Source organism: Pygocentrus nattereri, chromosome 4 (genome assembly GCF_015220715.1).
Source record: "Pygocentrus nattereri isolate fPygNat1 chromosome 4, fPygNat1.pri, whole genome shotgun sequence".
Classification (NCBI taxonomy): domain Eukaryota; kingdom Metazoa; phylum Chordata; class Actinopteri; order Characiformes; family Serrasalmidae; genus Pygocentrus; species Pygocentrus nattereri.
This window is the reverse complement of record NC_051214.1, coordinates 35,870,119-35,887,688: the sequence shown is the minus strand read 5'-3', so window position 1 is coordinate 35,887,688 and position 17,570 is coordinate 35,870,119. Positions and strand designations below refer to the sequence as shown.

The window sequence follows — 17,570 nt, the reverse complement described above, 5'->3', positions numbered from 1 at the left end:
TTAGTCTGAAGCTTTGACTGATTAAGTAGACAATTGCATATTAATTCTACCCTGTGGATATTTGATTAAATGATATGGTCTTGGTTTCTCATCAAAACATAACAGTACTCAAGACGCTTTGGGATTTGGGGGATATTCCTCTAATAGTGCATGAAAGATGATTGCATGGCAACAACTGCATGAGCTGCATTTATTCCTAGCAGGTCTGTCAACATTTTTTATTTGCTCTACCAAACAGTAAACTGCACAATTTTCTATGAACCTGACATTGTCTGCAGTGCAGTTACCACACAAGTGCACTGATATAAAGCCCTCTCATAAACCTCACCACTCAAAGGTTTAGAGAGACTTGCATGTATGTTTTCAAAAAACAAAAAAGAAATATAAAATATTAAAGACTAACCAAGTTTGCTTTAAGGAAAATGACATCACATGCGTACATATTTGTGACAGTATCTAAATAAAGTTCTCCAAAAAAGGCCTATAACTGCTACACACACTTGCTTCATGCAAACGCTCCATGTTTTCCAAGTATTGGAGACTGTCCAAATAAACTCAGAGGGAAATTCGACTGAATTTCTTCATTATTAAACTGAGGTGTAAATTAAGTCATACGAAGTATTTTGAAGTGGTTCATAGTAAAGAAACTTACGGACTCTGATTTATGTGCACTGGTGGTGATGGGAACCAGTGGTCACCATGTCTACAACACAAATATAGACATTTTATTTTGCTATCCAAAACAACCAGCAAAACCACAGGTGTGTTTTATAAGTTATGATTATAATGGAAAAAGTGACACTTTTTTTTTTTAAAGCCTGTTTTAAACAATTTGCTTCACAATGCTCTGCATGTATCTCTCTGCTATGAAAATATTTTTGGAAAAATGTTTTTATAAAACATTCATAAAACAGTGTATTACCTTTTTGTAGGTGCTTTTTTGGTGCATTAACCCCTTCAAATCATAGGCTTATTACATGCAAAATTTTATTATTCAGTAACTTCAGTGACTTTGTTGGAAAGTGCCTAAGCTATTCTTAGGTTATAGAAGTGTGTAATAAAACTTTGGGTCTGCTGGTGGGCCTTGGCCATTTAAGGTGTTAAATACTTTGACATCTGACTTGTGTCACCACCACTATGCTGCCACTCAGACCACTATGAATGACTTTTATAAAATCAGTGGAGTTCCTCTTTAAGTGCATGGAGCAGATGTAGCTGCTATGGGAGCCTTTTTGATACACATATAGTTAAATGTTTCAGTTTAGTTCAGTTCAGTATAGTTAAATATTTTTCAGTTATTGTCACCAATATTCATTTTCTTCTAAATAAATTTAATTACTAATATTTAACTTAACTCATATGTAAAGTTATTGCACCCTGACAAAAAAAATTAAAATTCTCATGCATTAAACACGTTGAAATACTAGGTGTTCTCAAACTTTTGACAGGCAGTGTACGGCCTGCTTCTCTGTTTGATGCATTGCTGCTTGCTTATCAGTATCAGGGTTGCTGTGGAGCTAAGTTGATGCTCGGAGTATTTTTATTGGCTAGTTCATCATGCCTAAGTCAAGTACATGGATCTACTTGACTTTCCTCTGCCCTGAGAGGCACTAATACTCACCATCTACTTTGTTAGAAATGCCTACTTTTTATATTAACACACCAAACATTGTATGGGTGGTGGACCATTCTCTACATGCAATCCTCCTCTATGATCAGTTTCTCTAGATCAAGGGTGTCCAGTCCTGGTCCTAAAGATCTACCACCCTGTATAGCTCCACCCCTAATCTAACACACCTGATCCAGGTGATAAAGACTCTCTGGAGCAACTGAATATTAGAGCCAGGTGTGTTGGATCTTACCTCACCAGAGCATTAGATCTCCAGGACCAGGATTATCAGGTGGACTATCAAGGTGAAGCAACCAAGTAGGTGTTTCTAATAAAGTGAACGCTGTATGGCTAGTGCTAGCTAATTAGATCTTCAGAGGCACAACTTAGCCCTACACTTCTTGATTTAAGATAATCCAGTATAATTGATCAGATGCCAGTTTAAGTGTTTTCAGGTGTTCCGTAATAAAGATGTTCTCTTTGAGGTTATTGCATCTCTCAAGGAACAGACTCTCAGTGGCTACCATGAAAGACTGTCAAGTACATTACTCATCCAAGTCATGAAAGAATGATAAGCCATGTAATTTAAATGTGCTATGCTAATTTGGTGAATCATGATCTTTGTTGATCATTGAATTGGCTGCATCTATAGCTGAGGGTGGGATTCTACAGACATCCAGTAAGAAGGACCACAGGATACTGCTTTGATTAGTCACATCTGTTCATTTTTTCCAATGTAGGCATTGCTAATGACTGTATTGACAGTTGGTCAATTGCAATCTCTCGTAGTTTTATAACTGTACTACCATAACTGTAATAAATAAGCAATAATTCTGGTTTCTACATATAGATATTTTTTATGATATGTTTTTAGTTCCAGAAAAGCTCCAATTTTACATTGATATTAAATATAATAGCCAGCGTACATTTCATATATTAAAAACATAGGAATTGATTTATTATCATGTCTTTTTACAGTTGGTTAACTCTTGGTATGTATGCTGATAGTTGCGCAACTGATACATTGATTTATTTTATCTTTTTAATATTTTAGAATGTTTCTATTTTGTTCCTGTCTAATAAGTACCACATTTAGCAGCTCTCTTTATTCATTCACTATATTCACTTGTCCAGTTGGAGGATGAGCATGTGTTTAATTACATTATTTACATTATGTGCAAGCATGAATCTCAAGACCAATTTGAATATGTAATACTAAATTTGTCACTGAACAGAAAGTAAATGAAGAATTTGAAGTAAGTAGACTGGCCTGCTACTCGAGTTTGGCCCAAAAAAGATCTTAAATTGGTTCTTAATATCCAAATGATGGAAGAGCAAGAGTTTCACGAGTGCTTCATGCTTGTAAATTGACTTGAAACATCCCAGAATAACTATCTCAAAGCAATATGGTGTTTACTGGTCTTTACTGACAATGGCCTCCCTGCCCAGCTGGCTGAAAGGACAACAGGAAGATAAGCAGGACACAGATGTGCATTACCACTCTTTGACTGGAGAGGGAAACTTCAACTGGCGCTTTGTGTTCCCCTTCGACTATCTAATGGCAGAGGAGAAAATTGTGATCTCCAAGAAGGAGTCTTTATTCTCTTGGGATGAGACTGAGTACAAGATCCCTGCCCGCCTCACCTTGCAAGTGTGGGATGCTGACCACTTCTCTGCTGATGACTTCTTGGGTATGATGAGGCCTTCATTTAAATGTGTACATCATTGTGTACAAATCTGGCAGTGGTACCAAATCCTAACTGGACTTTTAAATTCATACAACTGCAACAACTTTTAGACTGCACAGTTCATCACTCACTGGGTGCACCACTTTTACCCTAACAGTTTACCCAGTTAAGCCCACATACCTTTAGAACTTTAGGTCCTTCAGTCATGAGAAAGCTCATGAAAATATACAGTGAAAAAAAACATTGCGCTGAATCAAGTTTATTGACATTTGAAAATCATTTCCATGTGAGTAAAATATGTTAACACATCAGTACTTTTTATTGCCAAATGCAAGCAAATTTCATATATTGTATTCAAATGATGGAGCTGCCAGGTAGAAGGAGAAGAGGTAGACCTCAGAGAAGGTTTATGGATGTAGTGAAGGTGGACATGGTTGGTGTAAAAGTAGAGGAGGCAGTGGATAGGGCAAGATGGAGGCAGATGATCCGCTGTGGTGACCCCTAAAGGGAGCAGCCGAAAGAAGAAGAAGAAGTATTCAAATGATTTCACATGGAAATAATTGTACAAATTTGAATAAAGTGCATTCTGTGCAATATTTTTTTTTCAATGTTTATTCCTATGAGCTTTCTCATGATTTCTCATGAAGGAACTAAAGTTCTACAGATATGTGGACTTAACTGGGGAAATAGGTAGTGTAATAATGGTGCACCCAGTGAGTGTCGTCTTACAACACTGTGATGCACTGTGTAGTCTGAAATGTGCTGTTATTATAGGAATTTGAAAGTACTGTTAAAATTTGGTGCTGCTTCTAGATTTGTATGGCTTTCAGCTACAGAACTGTGCTAAAGGTCAGCCTTGTTTCCAGCTTTTAAGCATCAATGGTTCCCCTCAGGTGCAATTGAGCTGGATTTGAATCGTTTCCCTCGAGGAGCAAAAACAGCGAAGCAGTGCTCCATTGACATGGTGCTTAATGAACAGGAGCTGCCAACCATCTCAATCTTCAAACAGAAAAGGGTGAAGGGCTGGTGGCCTTTTGTAGCGCGAGATGAGAATGATGAGCTAGAGCTTACGGTGAGACATGACTGCCTGTCATAATGTGTAAAAAGATACTGCTTTCAAAAATACTTTCTTTGCATATGAAAACTCTGGCAACCTTCATTTCAGGATGTTGCTAATTTATTGGCTGCTTGTACAATGACATATTGCCTTCCCCAGTTATTGTTCCTTTCATCAGTGATAATTGTCCTCGCAGGGCAAAGTGGAGGCAGAGCTCCATCTATTGACAGCAGAGGAGGCAGAGAAAAATCCAGTCGGCCTTGGAAGGAAGGAGCCAGACCCACTGGAGAAACCAAAGTAAGAAAATGATATATATAAAATATATATACACCTAAACACACTTATAACAAATATTAGAAACAGCATTTAAAGAACAAACACACAGATGTGTGCTCACATTCCCCATTCTTACCATGACAATATTCCATTAATATGATTATGAGACTTTATGATGCTTTGTGTAGATATCAGGACTTCCACAGATATGTATAAACAGTCAATCAGAGTGGTTTGATGTGAAATGAGAAACATACACTCTCAGAAAATATGTAGTAAACTGTTACTGGGACAGTACCTCTCTTGTCACTGGGGTGGTACCCCCAAGTGTACATCTCAGTACCTTTGGTCAGGGAACATAATTGTACCATAATGCATTGAAAATTGTTGTATTGACTCCATACACCCTGACTCATCTCCAGAGTTTTTTTATTTTATTCTTCTGTTTGAAAACATTAAGGGTTATTAGGTTATAAATAGTTAAAAGGATAAATACATACTTTTTACCTGGGAAAAAGTTACACACTTGGACCTTGAAACCACTGTTGTACCATTGAGGGAACATTTACATTGTTTGTACCTTGATGAATGAAAAATGTACCTGCACAAAACCTTTATTTCTAACAGTGCATGGACTCTAATTTCCTGACAGTAGTGGTGATAGGAACAAAGGGTCATTATGTCTACACCACAAATATAGCCAGTATAGCCATTTTATTTATTATCCAATATGACATACAAAAGGCTTTATATGTAATGTTAATTAAAAAAATACAAAGCTTTCTTTGGACACTATCTGAATACTGTTTTTTACAGTGCCCTGCATGTGTCAAATCTTATCTTGAAACTACTGTAAAACATTGTCTTTTATAAACGGATTTGCAAAAAATTTGACACGCTAAATTATCTTTTGTTGATTATCTAAGTGAAAGTAACAAAAAAACAAGCTCACCATTTACAGGAAGCAAACATAACACTGTATGCTTTATTATTTGTCCAATATGTTAAATAAACAGCAATTGTCTGTTAAAATGTGAAGACATTTTTTCTCTTTAGAGGATGTGTTAACTTTACACATTTAAGAACATTAAACTCTTCAGATGTCAGTTTCTATGACCAACACAGTGAACAATCCTGACTCAGTTTCTCTAGTACAGAGTATTTCACATCAAACCCCCCTGAATGACTTTGTTCACATTTTTACCATTTAATTATGCAGAAGTGTTGAAAAATTCACTTTTAATTAAAGAAATAGTTCGCGCAGGTTTTCCCATTCCTCTTACCTCAAATGTAGTTGATCAGGCATGTTCAGTGTTTTGGTGCCTACATTTTGCTGTTTTAGTTTTGCATATGAGCTACAAGACTAATGTAGCTAACAAGTAAAGAAAGGTGGTTAGCATTGTGCAAACTTTTCATACATTTGCTAATTAGCTTACAAATTACTTTTTGGTAATTAGCCTCATAGCTCCAGTGCAAAGCTAAAGAAGCAGATTTTGGACATTAATCGTGTCTTGGCTGATCAAGTGCACTTGAAATAAGGAAAATTGTCTAATTGTCTAAATTATACATTTATAATGGCTATTCTCAAGTTACCTGCACAGACCAGATGATGACAAAGCATAGGTGCCCCCCAGTATCCTGTTAACTTTTCCTCTTTCTAACACTCCCACTCTCCTTTGTCATTACCTTCCTTCCTCCGTGTGCCCGTACCCTCCCTCCGCCTTCTCTTACCTGCTCATCTCCTCCGTTCCTAAATACATTCCCATTCTGGAAAATAAAGTCGTCCGGACACCAGTCTCATGTGGTTCATGAACCCCCTGAAGTCCATTCGATACTTCATTTGGCACAACTACCGCTGGCTGATCCTGAAGACCCTGGCGCTGCTGTTGCTCCTCCTGCTCCTTGGTCTCTTTCTGTACTCCATCCCTGGATACCTGGTCAAGAAGCTGCTGGGGGCATGAGGAGAGAGGGGAAGACCACCGGTAGCCCTCTCTCATTCCCCCCTCTGTCTTCTATCACTCTTTCTTTCACTCTTTGTGACCAGAGCAACATTTAACCACTGCTGGAAAGCCTATATGTTGCTTTTAGTCCAGCTACATTGTGTTTAAATATGGTAGGAAATGGGGAGTGCAGTTCATTGAGTGTTGCTCTGAGTATCTCAATATCTCAATCTTACCTGGAACCATTTGGGCATCCTTTGTCACCCTCTCTATCTCTGTGTACTTGCATATCATCTTAACATTTATCTGATATTTATATGATTTTTAAGTTCATTAGGTTTTACTGTGTAGGATGTATTCAAACATGTTTTTAGACACTCCTGTTTTTGTTTTTTAATGTAATTCCAGATCATATACCCACCTGACTATCTATTTATAAATATGAACATAAAAGTATGTGATTGTAAGAACTATATATATATATATATATATATATATATATATATATATATATATATATATATATATATATATATATGTGTGTGTGTGTGTGTGTATTTGATACACTGATACAAGTTTTCCCACCTACAAAGAATGGAGAGGACTATAATTTTTATCGTAGGTACACTTCAACTGTGAGAGACAAAATCTTTTTAAAAATTCAGAAAATATCATTTTTAAATAATTAATATGCATTTTATTGCATGAAATAAGTATTTGATCACCTACCAACCAGCAAGAATTCTGGCTCTCATAGACCTGTTAGAAGGCAACAACTGTTGGTGCAATTATTAGAAAATGGAAGAAACACAAGATTTGAAGATGTTTGAAGTTCGTCAATGACCATCTGGATGATCCAGAGGAGGCATTCGAGAAGGTCATGTGGTCAGATGAGACCAAAATAGAACTTTTTGGTATCAACTCCACTCGCCATGTTTGGAGGAAGAAGAAGGATGAGTACAACACCAAGAACACCATCCCAACCATGAAGCATAGGGATGGAAACATCATACTTTGGGGGTGCTTTTCTGCAAAGGGGACAGGACGACTGCACCGTATTGAAGGGAGGATTGATGGGGCCATGTATCGCAAGATTTTGGCCAAGAACCTCCTTCCCTCAGTAAGAGCATTGAAGATGGGTCATGGCTGGGCCTTCCAGCATGACAGTGACCCACAACACACAGCCAGGGCAACTACAGAATGGCTCCATAAGAAGCATTTCAAGGTCCTGGAGTGGCCTAGCCAGTCTCCAGACCTGAACCCAATAGAATATCTTTGGAGGGAGCTGAAACTCAATGTTGCCCAGCAACAGCCCACGAAACCTGAAAGATCTGGAGAAGATCTGTGTGGAGGAGTGGGCCAAAATCCCTGCTGCAGTGTGTGCAAACTTGGTCAAGAACTACAGGAAACGTCTGACCTCTGCAATTGCAAACAAAGGTTTCTGTACCAAATATTAAGTTCTGTTTTTCTATTGTATCAAATACTTATTTCGTGCAATAAAATGCAAATTAATTATTTAAAAATCATACAATGTGGGTTTTTTTTTTTTATAGATTTGGTCTTTCACAGTTCTCTCCATTCTTTGTAGGTGGGAAAACTTGCAAAATCGGCAGTGTATCAAATACTCATTTCCCGTGTGTGTGTGTGTGTGTGTGTGTGTGTGTGTGTGTGTGTGTATTTTAGAGAAAAACATTGACACCACAAATGAATAATGATGCTTTGTTTTGAAGCTGTTGTTGGCAATTGCAGTTTTAAGGCATAGACAAAGAGGATGTCATTAGCTTACTGCAGCATCATGGTTCAGTTTTGCCCATTGCTCTTGGCGGTTTTCCTTCAATTTTTATGTCTGGGGTCCTTGTCTTGTTGAAACATCTATCTTTGCTCATGAGTTTAAGGGGGAACTCCAACGATTGTGAAAAATTACTTAATCTTTGAACGGTTTAGATATAAACAAGTTTTTTTTTCAGGTAAACTTTTATTCAAGGATTACTTCTGTGTTTTCTTTGAAAATCACATTCTCTCATTGTGTGTAGCTTCAAAATAATTAGCCACAACTTCAAGATTTCTGGTACTTGTTTGTTTTTTTTCTTCACTTGTTTTTGCATCCTTGTCCAGCACAGTTCACCACCAGTCTGAACAATAATCCAGCAAGGTGCAACTGTGATCTATCACAGCCCGTCTGAGAAATAATGTTGCTCACATAAGCTCTAAGTTTTGCTGACTGTGTGAGACAATGGCGCCAGCACAAACAACACAAAACGTGTGCAAGGCAGAAAGGTACATACAGGATGCTGTAAAGAAAAAATAGTACCCACAGAAAACTTTTTTCCCTTAAATTTAGCACTATTGCACCATTAACAGCGTGACTTGTAAAAACTTTGAAGACACATGTAATTTCACTGGTCACTTCCACATAAAATGGTGATATGTGTAGTGTAGACATAAGGATGTCTGGTTTCTAGTACTACAGGGGTGAAAAATTTTGGTACATTTTTCCAGAAAGATGCATTTCACACCAAATCACTCTGAAGAATCTTGATTACACCTAAACCATTGAATGATTAAATAGTTTTGCAAAATCGGTGGAGTTCGCCTTTAACTTCTCTTCTAATATGTACATGGTCTATTCATGTTTTCTTTTAGTGTATAGATGTATAATAGATGTATAATGCCTCAGAACTTTGTGCACCATATCATGATGCCCCCACCTTCATACTGCACTGTTTATTGTTAAGAGTTCCATTTTTGTTTCATCTGACTAGATGGTCTGATTTGTCTAAATCAGTGTTCTCCAGCTCTGCACCTGGAGATCTGCCTTCCTGCGGAGTCTAGCTCCAACCTGTATCTGATAAGCTGCAGGGACTTGGGAAGAGGTTTATTAGCTAGAGCACGTGTGGCAGATTGTGGTTGGGACTAGACACTGCAGGAAGATGGATCTCCAGGACCAGGGTTGGTGACCACTGGTCTAAATGGTTGTGAGCAATATATAGATCAACATATATCTCATTTTTTATTATTGTTTGAGTGCCAACTGTTGCTCCTGCTGCTTACAAGTTGTTCTGCAGCTACTGGTTTCCCTCTTATCTTTCTTATCATTAGTCTGATAGCACAAACCTTGCATGGCACAACCGTCCAGGGACGATGAGTTGTGAGTTCCATAAACTTGCCACTTGCAAATGTGGAAGAGTTTTCAGTTGTACTGACAGGGATGCTTTAGGTTTTAGCTAGGGCTCTGTAGTTTTTTTTTTTTTTTGAGTATTGTTTGATAATGTTGTCCCTGTGAACTTTATGAAGACATAGAAGATAGACTTTTGTCATGGTTGCTACTTGTTGCATTTTATTATCACACCAGGTGAAAAGTGGTAGAGAACTTTACGTGCTTATGAATGCATACTTTTTGTTCATATGTATAAAGCCACAAGTGTAAATGTGCATTTTTCACTGTCACCTTTATTTATTTATTTATTTAACTTTTTTTGGTGTTACATACTAGGTAAAAAAATTCTCCAGCAATTTCTTAATTTCAGTCTTCTGCGTGTATGTTCATTTACCACAGACAATGATTTCCCTGGACATTAAAAATAAGAGAAAATCAATTGTTTTAAAATTCTTCAGCATTTGCCTGCTGACCTATATAATAAGTGTGTTTTGAGCTGGATTTTCTGCACAGGGAAACGCATCAATAGAGTTGTCAATGGTAACTGACCACATGCTACAGATGTGACAAATAGACATTAGTTTGAAAAACAATTGAGTATTCCTCCAGAACTAACAAGATGTGTTAGGGGATAGCATCACCATCTGTACACATCCTTATTTGGTGGCTAATTGGCAGAGTAGAATATGATAAGAAATTGAAATGGTCTAGCTTTTTATTAATGATACTAACACTTGCTTTACTTCTCTTCTCTCCCCTTCCCCGTTACCCCTCACCCTTCTTCATCTTTCCTAATCACCTCCCTCACTATAACCTCATCACCTCACTCCACCATCCCTACTCATAGCCGACCCGACACCACCTTCCTCTGGTTCCTGAGCCCACTGAAGGCGATCCGCTACCTTGTGTGCAACCGCTACAAATGGCTTATTATCAAGATTATCCTGGCCCTGCTGCTGCTGATTATGGTGGGCCTCTTCCTCTACAGCATGCCTGGCTACCTGGTCAAGAAGTTGCTGGGAGCCTGAGATGGCCAGCATTGAACTGGAGAGAAAAAGAGCCTATTATTCACCCCCTCCACCTCAGCGTGGTTCATCTACAAAGCTTCTCCTTCATCCTTCCACATTGATGCTGCTTTATACCTTTTGTGTATTCTCCTTTTAGAAGATCTACTAACTCACACTGTTGCACACCAAGCTTCTTCTTTTTAATCTTAAACTCTTAAAAATAAAGGTTCTCAGTTTGAATTTGCAATACTGTACAAAGGTCTCATACCACCTTTCATTTACTTAATTTCCAGTCATTTAATTTCCATCCAAGAAGTACATTTATTTTCAGGAGATATTTCTGAAGAGGTTAGATATAAGATGGTCCACTTGCATGTGAATGGAAAAGTCAAAGGGAAGTAAATGGAAAACAGGCACTCCCAAAACTTGAGTTAAAAATATATTAAGGAATTTAAAGGTAGTGGGACTCCTAACAACCATGCAAAGCTTTCATCTTTGAGAGAGAAGAGAAAATCAAGCTCCAGTCTTACTTTAGATATAAAAAACATAGGTGTTTCTATCCACCCTTCAGCTGTGAGATGACAACTCAGCACTGTGGGTCTGAAAGGATGTGTAGCTGTCAAGAAGCTGTAACAGAGAAAGGAAAATTGATAATAAAAAATAACGGAAAACAAATAAAGAAGCTGCTGTTGTTCTCAGAACAATAGACTGACCAGAGTTCATATCTCAACATCACTCCATGTGTTTGGGATTGCTTGGATCAGTAGGCAGAAAATGCACGCAACCTCTAAGACTGAACTTTAGAGGGGTAGAAAAATATCCCTGCAGTTTTCTTAGAAATAATATAAGCAAGTATCCTGAAAAGAATGTCATTTTCTGTTAAATATGTTTTCCTCATTCTAAGGATGCATCTTTGCAGATCTTTCAGTCTTTTCCTAATGCTGAAAAATTAACAACTTAATGGAAGTAAGTACACTTAATAGCAATGTCACATAAATGAAGGGTGGTCATACTTTCAATTGGTTCTTCACTCACATCTCATTTACAAAAAATGAGTTCAACACGTTGAAACATTCCGTAAGAAACCAAAGGTTGTTAATCTGTAACATGGCTCCTATTAACACTTTTGAGAACCTTTATTTTTAAGCATATACATTCCTGAAGAAATTTTGCAGTCCTTCATCTCTGTTTATATTGCCCAGTCAGAGGTAATCAGTTCCAGTTCTGAAGAGCCATAGCCCAGCACAGTTTGGTGATTCCCCTGCTTAAATAATTAACCAATGAGTTGAATCAGGAGCGTTTTGAAGTAAATATGCTGAACTTCAGGACTGTGTGCAAAACAGATCACTCATACTTTGAGGATGTGTATGGCCTGCTTAAGATTCTGTCTTTATTGTAAATGTATAAACTTGAATGCAGCTGATAGCACAACAGTAAGCATGCAACAATGTCTTAAAACTGAGTTGTCTATCATTAACTAATGCTGAAAACAAGCTTTTCATGTACATGAGAATTCAATGTTGCATTTGCCTTGACGATTGCACTATGAATCCATGACATTTCATCGTGAATGTTGAGAGACAGCGAGAGACAGAGACATAAGGAGAAGGGTTTCTTTTATCAGCGTGATCGTCTTATTCCAGCACAGTTGTATATTATTCCCTCTTCTGCTTGCCTTTGGTTTACATTGTTTGCTGTGCATAGCACCATAGTTTTGTAACTGCTTGCTCTTTGGCCAGGACAGCTTTGTGTTTCATGTGATTGTGTTTACTGATCAAATTTGATAACTGACCTGATTGCACTAAATCTAATTTATTTATATCATATAGGGTGTATTTATAATTACTGTTTACCAGTGTGAAGCATTTAGGTATTTATTAATTTATTTTTGTCTGTATGAAGATTGAATAAAATGATCTTGTTGAAATAAAGTTGCCTGAGTGCTGTTTTCATGTTTCTGCTGTTGTGTGCGGATGCCTATTGGTGCATGCATAATCCCTCTGTCCTCTTTCGCCCCACAGCCGTCCCACCACCAGCTTGTCGTGGTTGTTGAGTCCGACGCGAGCCGCATGTATCATGGCGTGGAGGCAGTATAAGCTGGCGTGTGTGGTGTTGCTTCTGATTGTGACAGGGCTGATATTCCTGGGCCTGCTCATCTTCTCCATTCCCTCTGCACTCAGTCAGAAGATCGTAAACTTTATTGGTTAACTATTGTGTTAGTTCCTGCCTTCCGCCCGATGACAGCTGAGGCTCCAGCACCCCCCTCGACCCTGAAGGAGAAGCGGCTTAAAAGATGCACTTCCAACTGTAGCCTCCAGTGTAGTCAATTTTAGGTCTAGGCTTTTAGATCTGGGCTGAATTTAGCAAACAGTGCACAATTAAGTGCACAATGTCTATTTATATACTGAGTGAGAAAAAATGAGATAAAACATATAAAATGTTTCATAACTTGTACACAGGAAACACTTTATGCCTCCCCTCATCCCTCATGTTAAATTCAGTAAATAAACAATAAAAATGCATTAAAATGTGCCGAAGTGTGTTTCCTGTATAGGATGTGTTAACTTATCTTCACTAAGAAAATTAACAAAATGTAATTTGAGCATGGACACTCAAACTTTTGCACATGACTATGTCATACATTTTTACTGTATTCCAAGTTTTTAAGTGTTAATCTAGCATTAGTAAAATACACAAAAATATATATAAAAGGTAAGCAAATATGCAGTGGGTGGAGCCCTTTGGTGGCAAGGTCTGCTGAAAGTTAACAAGAACTATGAACACCTCATTCTGCTGCTTTATCAAAAAGGGTCATTTCACACCAACTGACTTAGAGTCTGTCCGGATTTCCATGAAAAAGTAAAATTTAGGCAACCATGCAAAATTTCAAAGCTTTGCTCTGGTTGCCTTACTGAGTTTCAATAGAATGGGTTCAAGCATGGGTTGCTCTGAACTGCTTACACAATGACCAACTAAGCTGAAATTGTATAAATTGTGTAAACACCAAGAATAATGTTTAAATCAACTTGTTTCTTGTTAACAAATGCCCACGAGAAGAGGTCACACTAACTGAAGCACAATCTCGAAATCTTGCCAATTTGCATTAATTATTAAAGTTTTTTTTGGGGGGGTGGTCTAATGAAAGTAGGGGTGCTGATGGTGCTGTTAAATTTCAGGATATCATTAATGTTTAGATTTCACTGCTTTAATGTTAGTGTTTAGACTGCAACTGCTATGAACAATCACGGAAATAAAACATTAAGACAAAAAAAAAACTTCAAAATATTTGGGGTATTTCAAAAAACCAATGCATGTCTCCTTTCCAGCACATGGCACAGATTTTCCCAGGGAGGCTGAGCAGTGTGATACCCCGATAGTTGGCACACACCCTCTGGTCCCCTTTTTTAAAAATGGGCACCACCACCCCAGGCTGCCAGTCCAAGGGTCCTGTTCCTGAGGCTTATGCAAGAGGCACGTCAGCCACGACAGCCCCACAATATTCAGAGCCTTAAGCATCTCTGGACGAATCTCATCCACCCCCAGTGCCTTGCCACGGAAGAGCTTGCCCACTACCTTAGTGACCTCCACCAGGGAAATGGAGCTTGACCTGCCAGAGGCCTCCGGCCCTGACTCCTGTGAGGGAGGCATGTCTCCCAGATTAAGGAACTCTTCAAAGTGCTCCTTCCACCAACTGACAATATTCTCATTTGAAGTCAGAGTTTCTCCACCCTTGCCGAATACAGCTTGGGCTCAGCCACCCCGATCACTCCTGAGTCGCCGGACAGTTGTCCAGAACCTCCTTGAAGCCGACCGAAAGTCTTTTTCCATGGCTTCGCCAAACTCCTCTCACGCCCTGGATTTTGCTTCTGCCACCGTTGCAGCTGCCACCTTTTTTGCCTGTCGGTACCCCTCTGCTGAGTTGGGAGTCCTTCAGGCCATCCAGTCCCTAAAGGCCTCTTTCTTCAGCTTGACAGCCGCCCTCACCACTGGTGTCCACCAGGGGGTTCTTGGGTTTCTGCCCCGACAGACACCCATAAGCTTTTGGCCACAGCTATGCCCAGCAGCTTCCACAATGGAGGTTTTGAACAGGGTCCCCTCAGACTCCATGTCCCCTACCTCCTCTGGGACGTGAGAAAAGCTGGGGTGGGAGGTGGGAGTTGAAATCATTCCAAACAGGGGCCTCCGACAGTCATTCCCAGCATACCCTCACTATTCGCTTGGGCCTACCGGGTCTGACCATCAGTTTTCCTTGCCATCTGATCCAACTCACCACGAGATGGTGATCAGTTGAAAGCTCAGCACCTCTCTTTACCCAAGCGTTCAGAACATATGGTCCCAAGTCAGATGAAACAACAACAAAGTCGATCATTGACCTCTGACACAAGGAGCTCTGGTACCATGTACATTTATGAGCATCCTTGTGTTCGAACTTGGTGTTCATTATGGACAATCCATGCCTGGCACAGAAGTTCAATAACAATTCATCATTCGGGTTTAGATCGGGCAGGCCGTTCTTCCCAATTACGCCTCTCCAGGTCTCCCAGTCATTGCCAACATGAGCATTGAAGTGTCCCATTAAGACTATGGAGTCTGTGGGTGGGACCCTTTCCAGAACCCCGCCCACTCGCTCCAAGAAGGTAAAATACTCTGACCTGTTGTTTGGTGCATAAGCACACGCAACAGTCAGAGTTTTCCTCTCTGCGATTTTAATTCGCATTGAGATGACCCTCTCGTCCACCTGGACAAACTTCAACTACACAGCCACCAGCTGGGGACTCGTGAGTATCCCCACTCCCGCCCGGCGCCTCTCACCCTGTGCAGCCCCTGAGAAGGAGAGGGACCAACCCCTATCGTAGAGTTTGGTTCCAGAGCCGACACTGTGGGTGGAGGTGAGTCCAACTACATCTAGTTGGTACCTCTCAACCTCCCGCACAAGCTCCGGCTCCTTCCCCCCAGTGAGGTTACATTCCACGTGCCAAGAGCCAGTTTCTGCTGCAAGGGCCTAGGCCACCAAGGGCCCCCCTGCAATCTCCCACTGCCTGTACTGCACTGCCCTGCTCCCCCATGCTGGACCTTGTGGGTGGTGGGCCCACATGGTCCCCCCATGTTGCCTCTTGGCTGAGCCCGGCCAGATTACATGGGCTGCCCGGGTGTGACTGGATAAAAGCTGATCTTTTGAAAAAACAGGGATGGAAAAGGTGCTAATGTGTATTGAACAGAGACAAAATTTTCTTATATTTTCATATTTTAGTCACAAAATATGAATCCACTTTTTAAAATTTTTGGTAACAACTCTTTAGATTATATTTGTGTTGTTTTATCTCATATTATGTGAAGATGGACAGTAGCGTCAAAAACTGCAGAGAACCAAGGTATAAAAGCTAGTTACTGAGGATGGGGAGATTTCTGAGCTGGTGGATGGAGAGAAACATCAACAGGATATTAATTTAAGTTACTCAGCTAATGTTAGCATCATTTGTAGCATATTGACAGGATTGTGTCACATTTAAGACAAAAAACTTTCATATTTTTTATTTCATCATTTCATCTAGCAACTTTATTGTGTATCTCAATATAGCATATAATAATCAATTAGAGATAAAAGTAAGAAAAGAAGAAGATGAACATGCAGAGATTTTAGAAAAAAAACATGGCAATGCTGTGCATGTATCAGGAGAAATACAGTTAGAGTTTAAGGAGGCCATTAAATAACTCTCTGTCTCAAAACAAGCCCCACTCCAGCCCTGAGGGTAGGTATAGTAATCATATCAACTTTTAAACCCAAATGTGGTTGTTAGATACCTGTGTTGGGGAAGCCACTTTGAAAGCAAAGCTTTGCAAGCAAACAGTTACTTCGCACTGTAAGAAATTTAACTAAGCTATCATGGGGAGAAATCTAGTATGGTTAACTAAAGCTACTTAAAGTAGTTCAAACTACTTTATGAAAAAATATGAAGTTGACAATGTAATGTGGTACAAAATTATAGCAAAATACAACACAAAAAAGTCACATTCCAGCAAAAATGCCATACAATTGAGCTCATTGCAAAAAGTGCCCTGCCAAAACAAAAGAAACAAAAGAATACCCCACTATTCAGGGGAAAATGCAAGGAATATCAGCTTTTTTATCGCCTACAATTGTTTGTAGTTTCAGTAGATAACTGCACAAATAAATAAATAAATAAATAAATAAATAAATAAATACTACTTGATTCACTATGGAAAAATGAATGTAGTTAAACTACAAGCAAGCTACTGTGAAATGTAGTTAAACTTCTCGTTTAATTAGACGTAGTTCACTACTCCCCAACACAGATAGACTGATAGATTGATTATTTTTACTATATCAGTTAAAGTGCGTCATATTTAAGGTTCATGTAATGCTAACAGTAACACCTGAGTAGTAAATAATATTGACAATTTTATTTATAATAGTAATAATAATAATAATAATAATAATAATAATAAATGCATACATATATACATACATACACACTATAAATCATGTGTGTTAAACTGTTGTTTTGCACAGCCCAAATAAAAATCTTTAATGATAATCAAACATTCCTTTTGCTCATAAATACAAAACTGATCAAATTCAGGATTGTGTGTTTTCTTGTCATAATACATTGAGACATGTCTGGTTATTGGTTAACACACACACACACACACACACACACACACACACACACACACACACACACACACACACACACACACACACACAATAGTAAGTTTGCTACTGAAGTGCACTCGGAGTGTTTGACCTCTCTTCGCCACCGTACTTCACCGACTCTCAAACCTACACGTCGGGATGTGATTGGCTGCTTAAGGTG

General features: G+C 39.0%; 1 protein-coding gene across 17 annotated transcripts in view; it reads left to right on the top strand.

The window, feature by feature from the left end:
• otofa (otoferlin a) overlaps nt 1-13,271 on the top strand; it is a 125,675-nt gene extending 112,404 nt beyond the window's left edge. For 8 of the 17 annotated variants that reach the window (XM_037537792.1, XM_037537789.1, XM_037537791.1 and 5 more), the window contains 4 exons: nt 3,059-3,300; nt 4,191-4,369; nt 4,551-4,651; nt 12,756-13,271. In XM_037537792.1, the coding sequence (XP_037393689.1) occupies nt 3,059-3,300; nt 4,191-4,369; nt 4,551-4,651; nt 12,756-12,942 (709 nt within the window). In that variant the 3' untranslated portion in view covers nt 12,943-13,271. Of the gene's footprint in view, nt 1-3,058; nt 3,301-4,190; nt 4,370-4,550; nt 4,652-6,410; nt 6,613-10,574; nt 12,670-12,755 lie in introns of those variants that run through there. The other 9 variants (XM_037537794.1, XM_017682810.2, XM_017682803.2 and 6 more) reach the window with 6 other exon arrangements.
• The last annotated feature ends 4,299 nt before the right edge of the window (nt 13,272-17,570 follow it).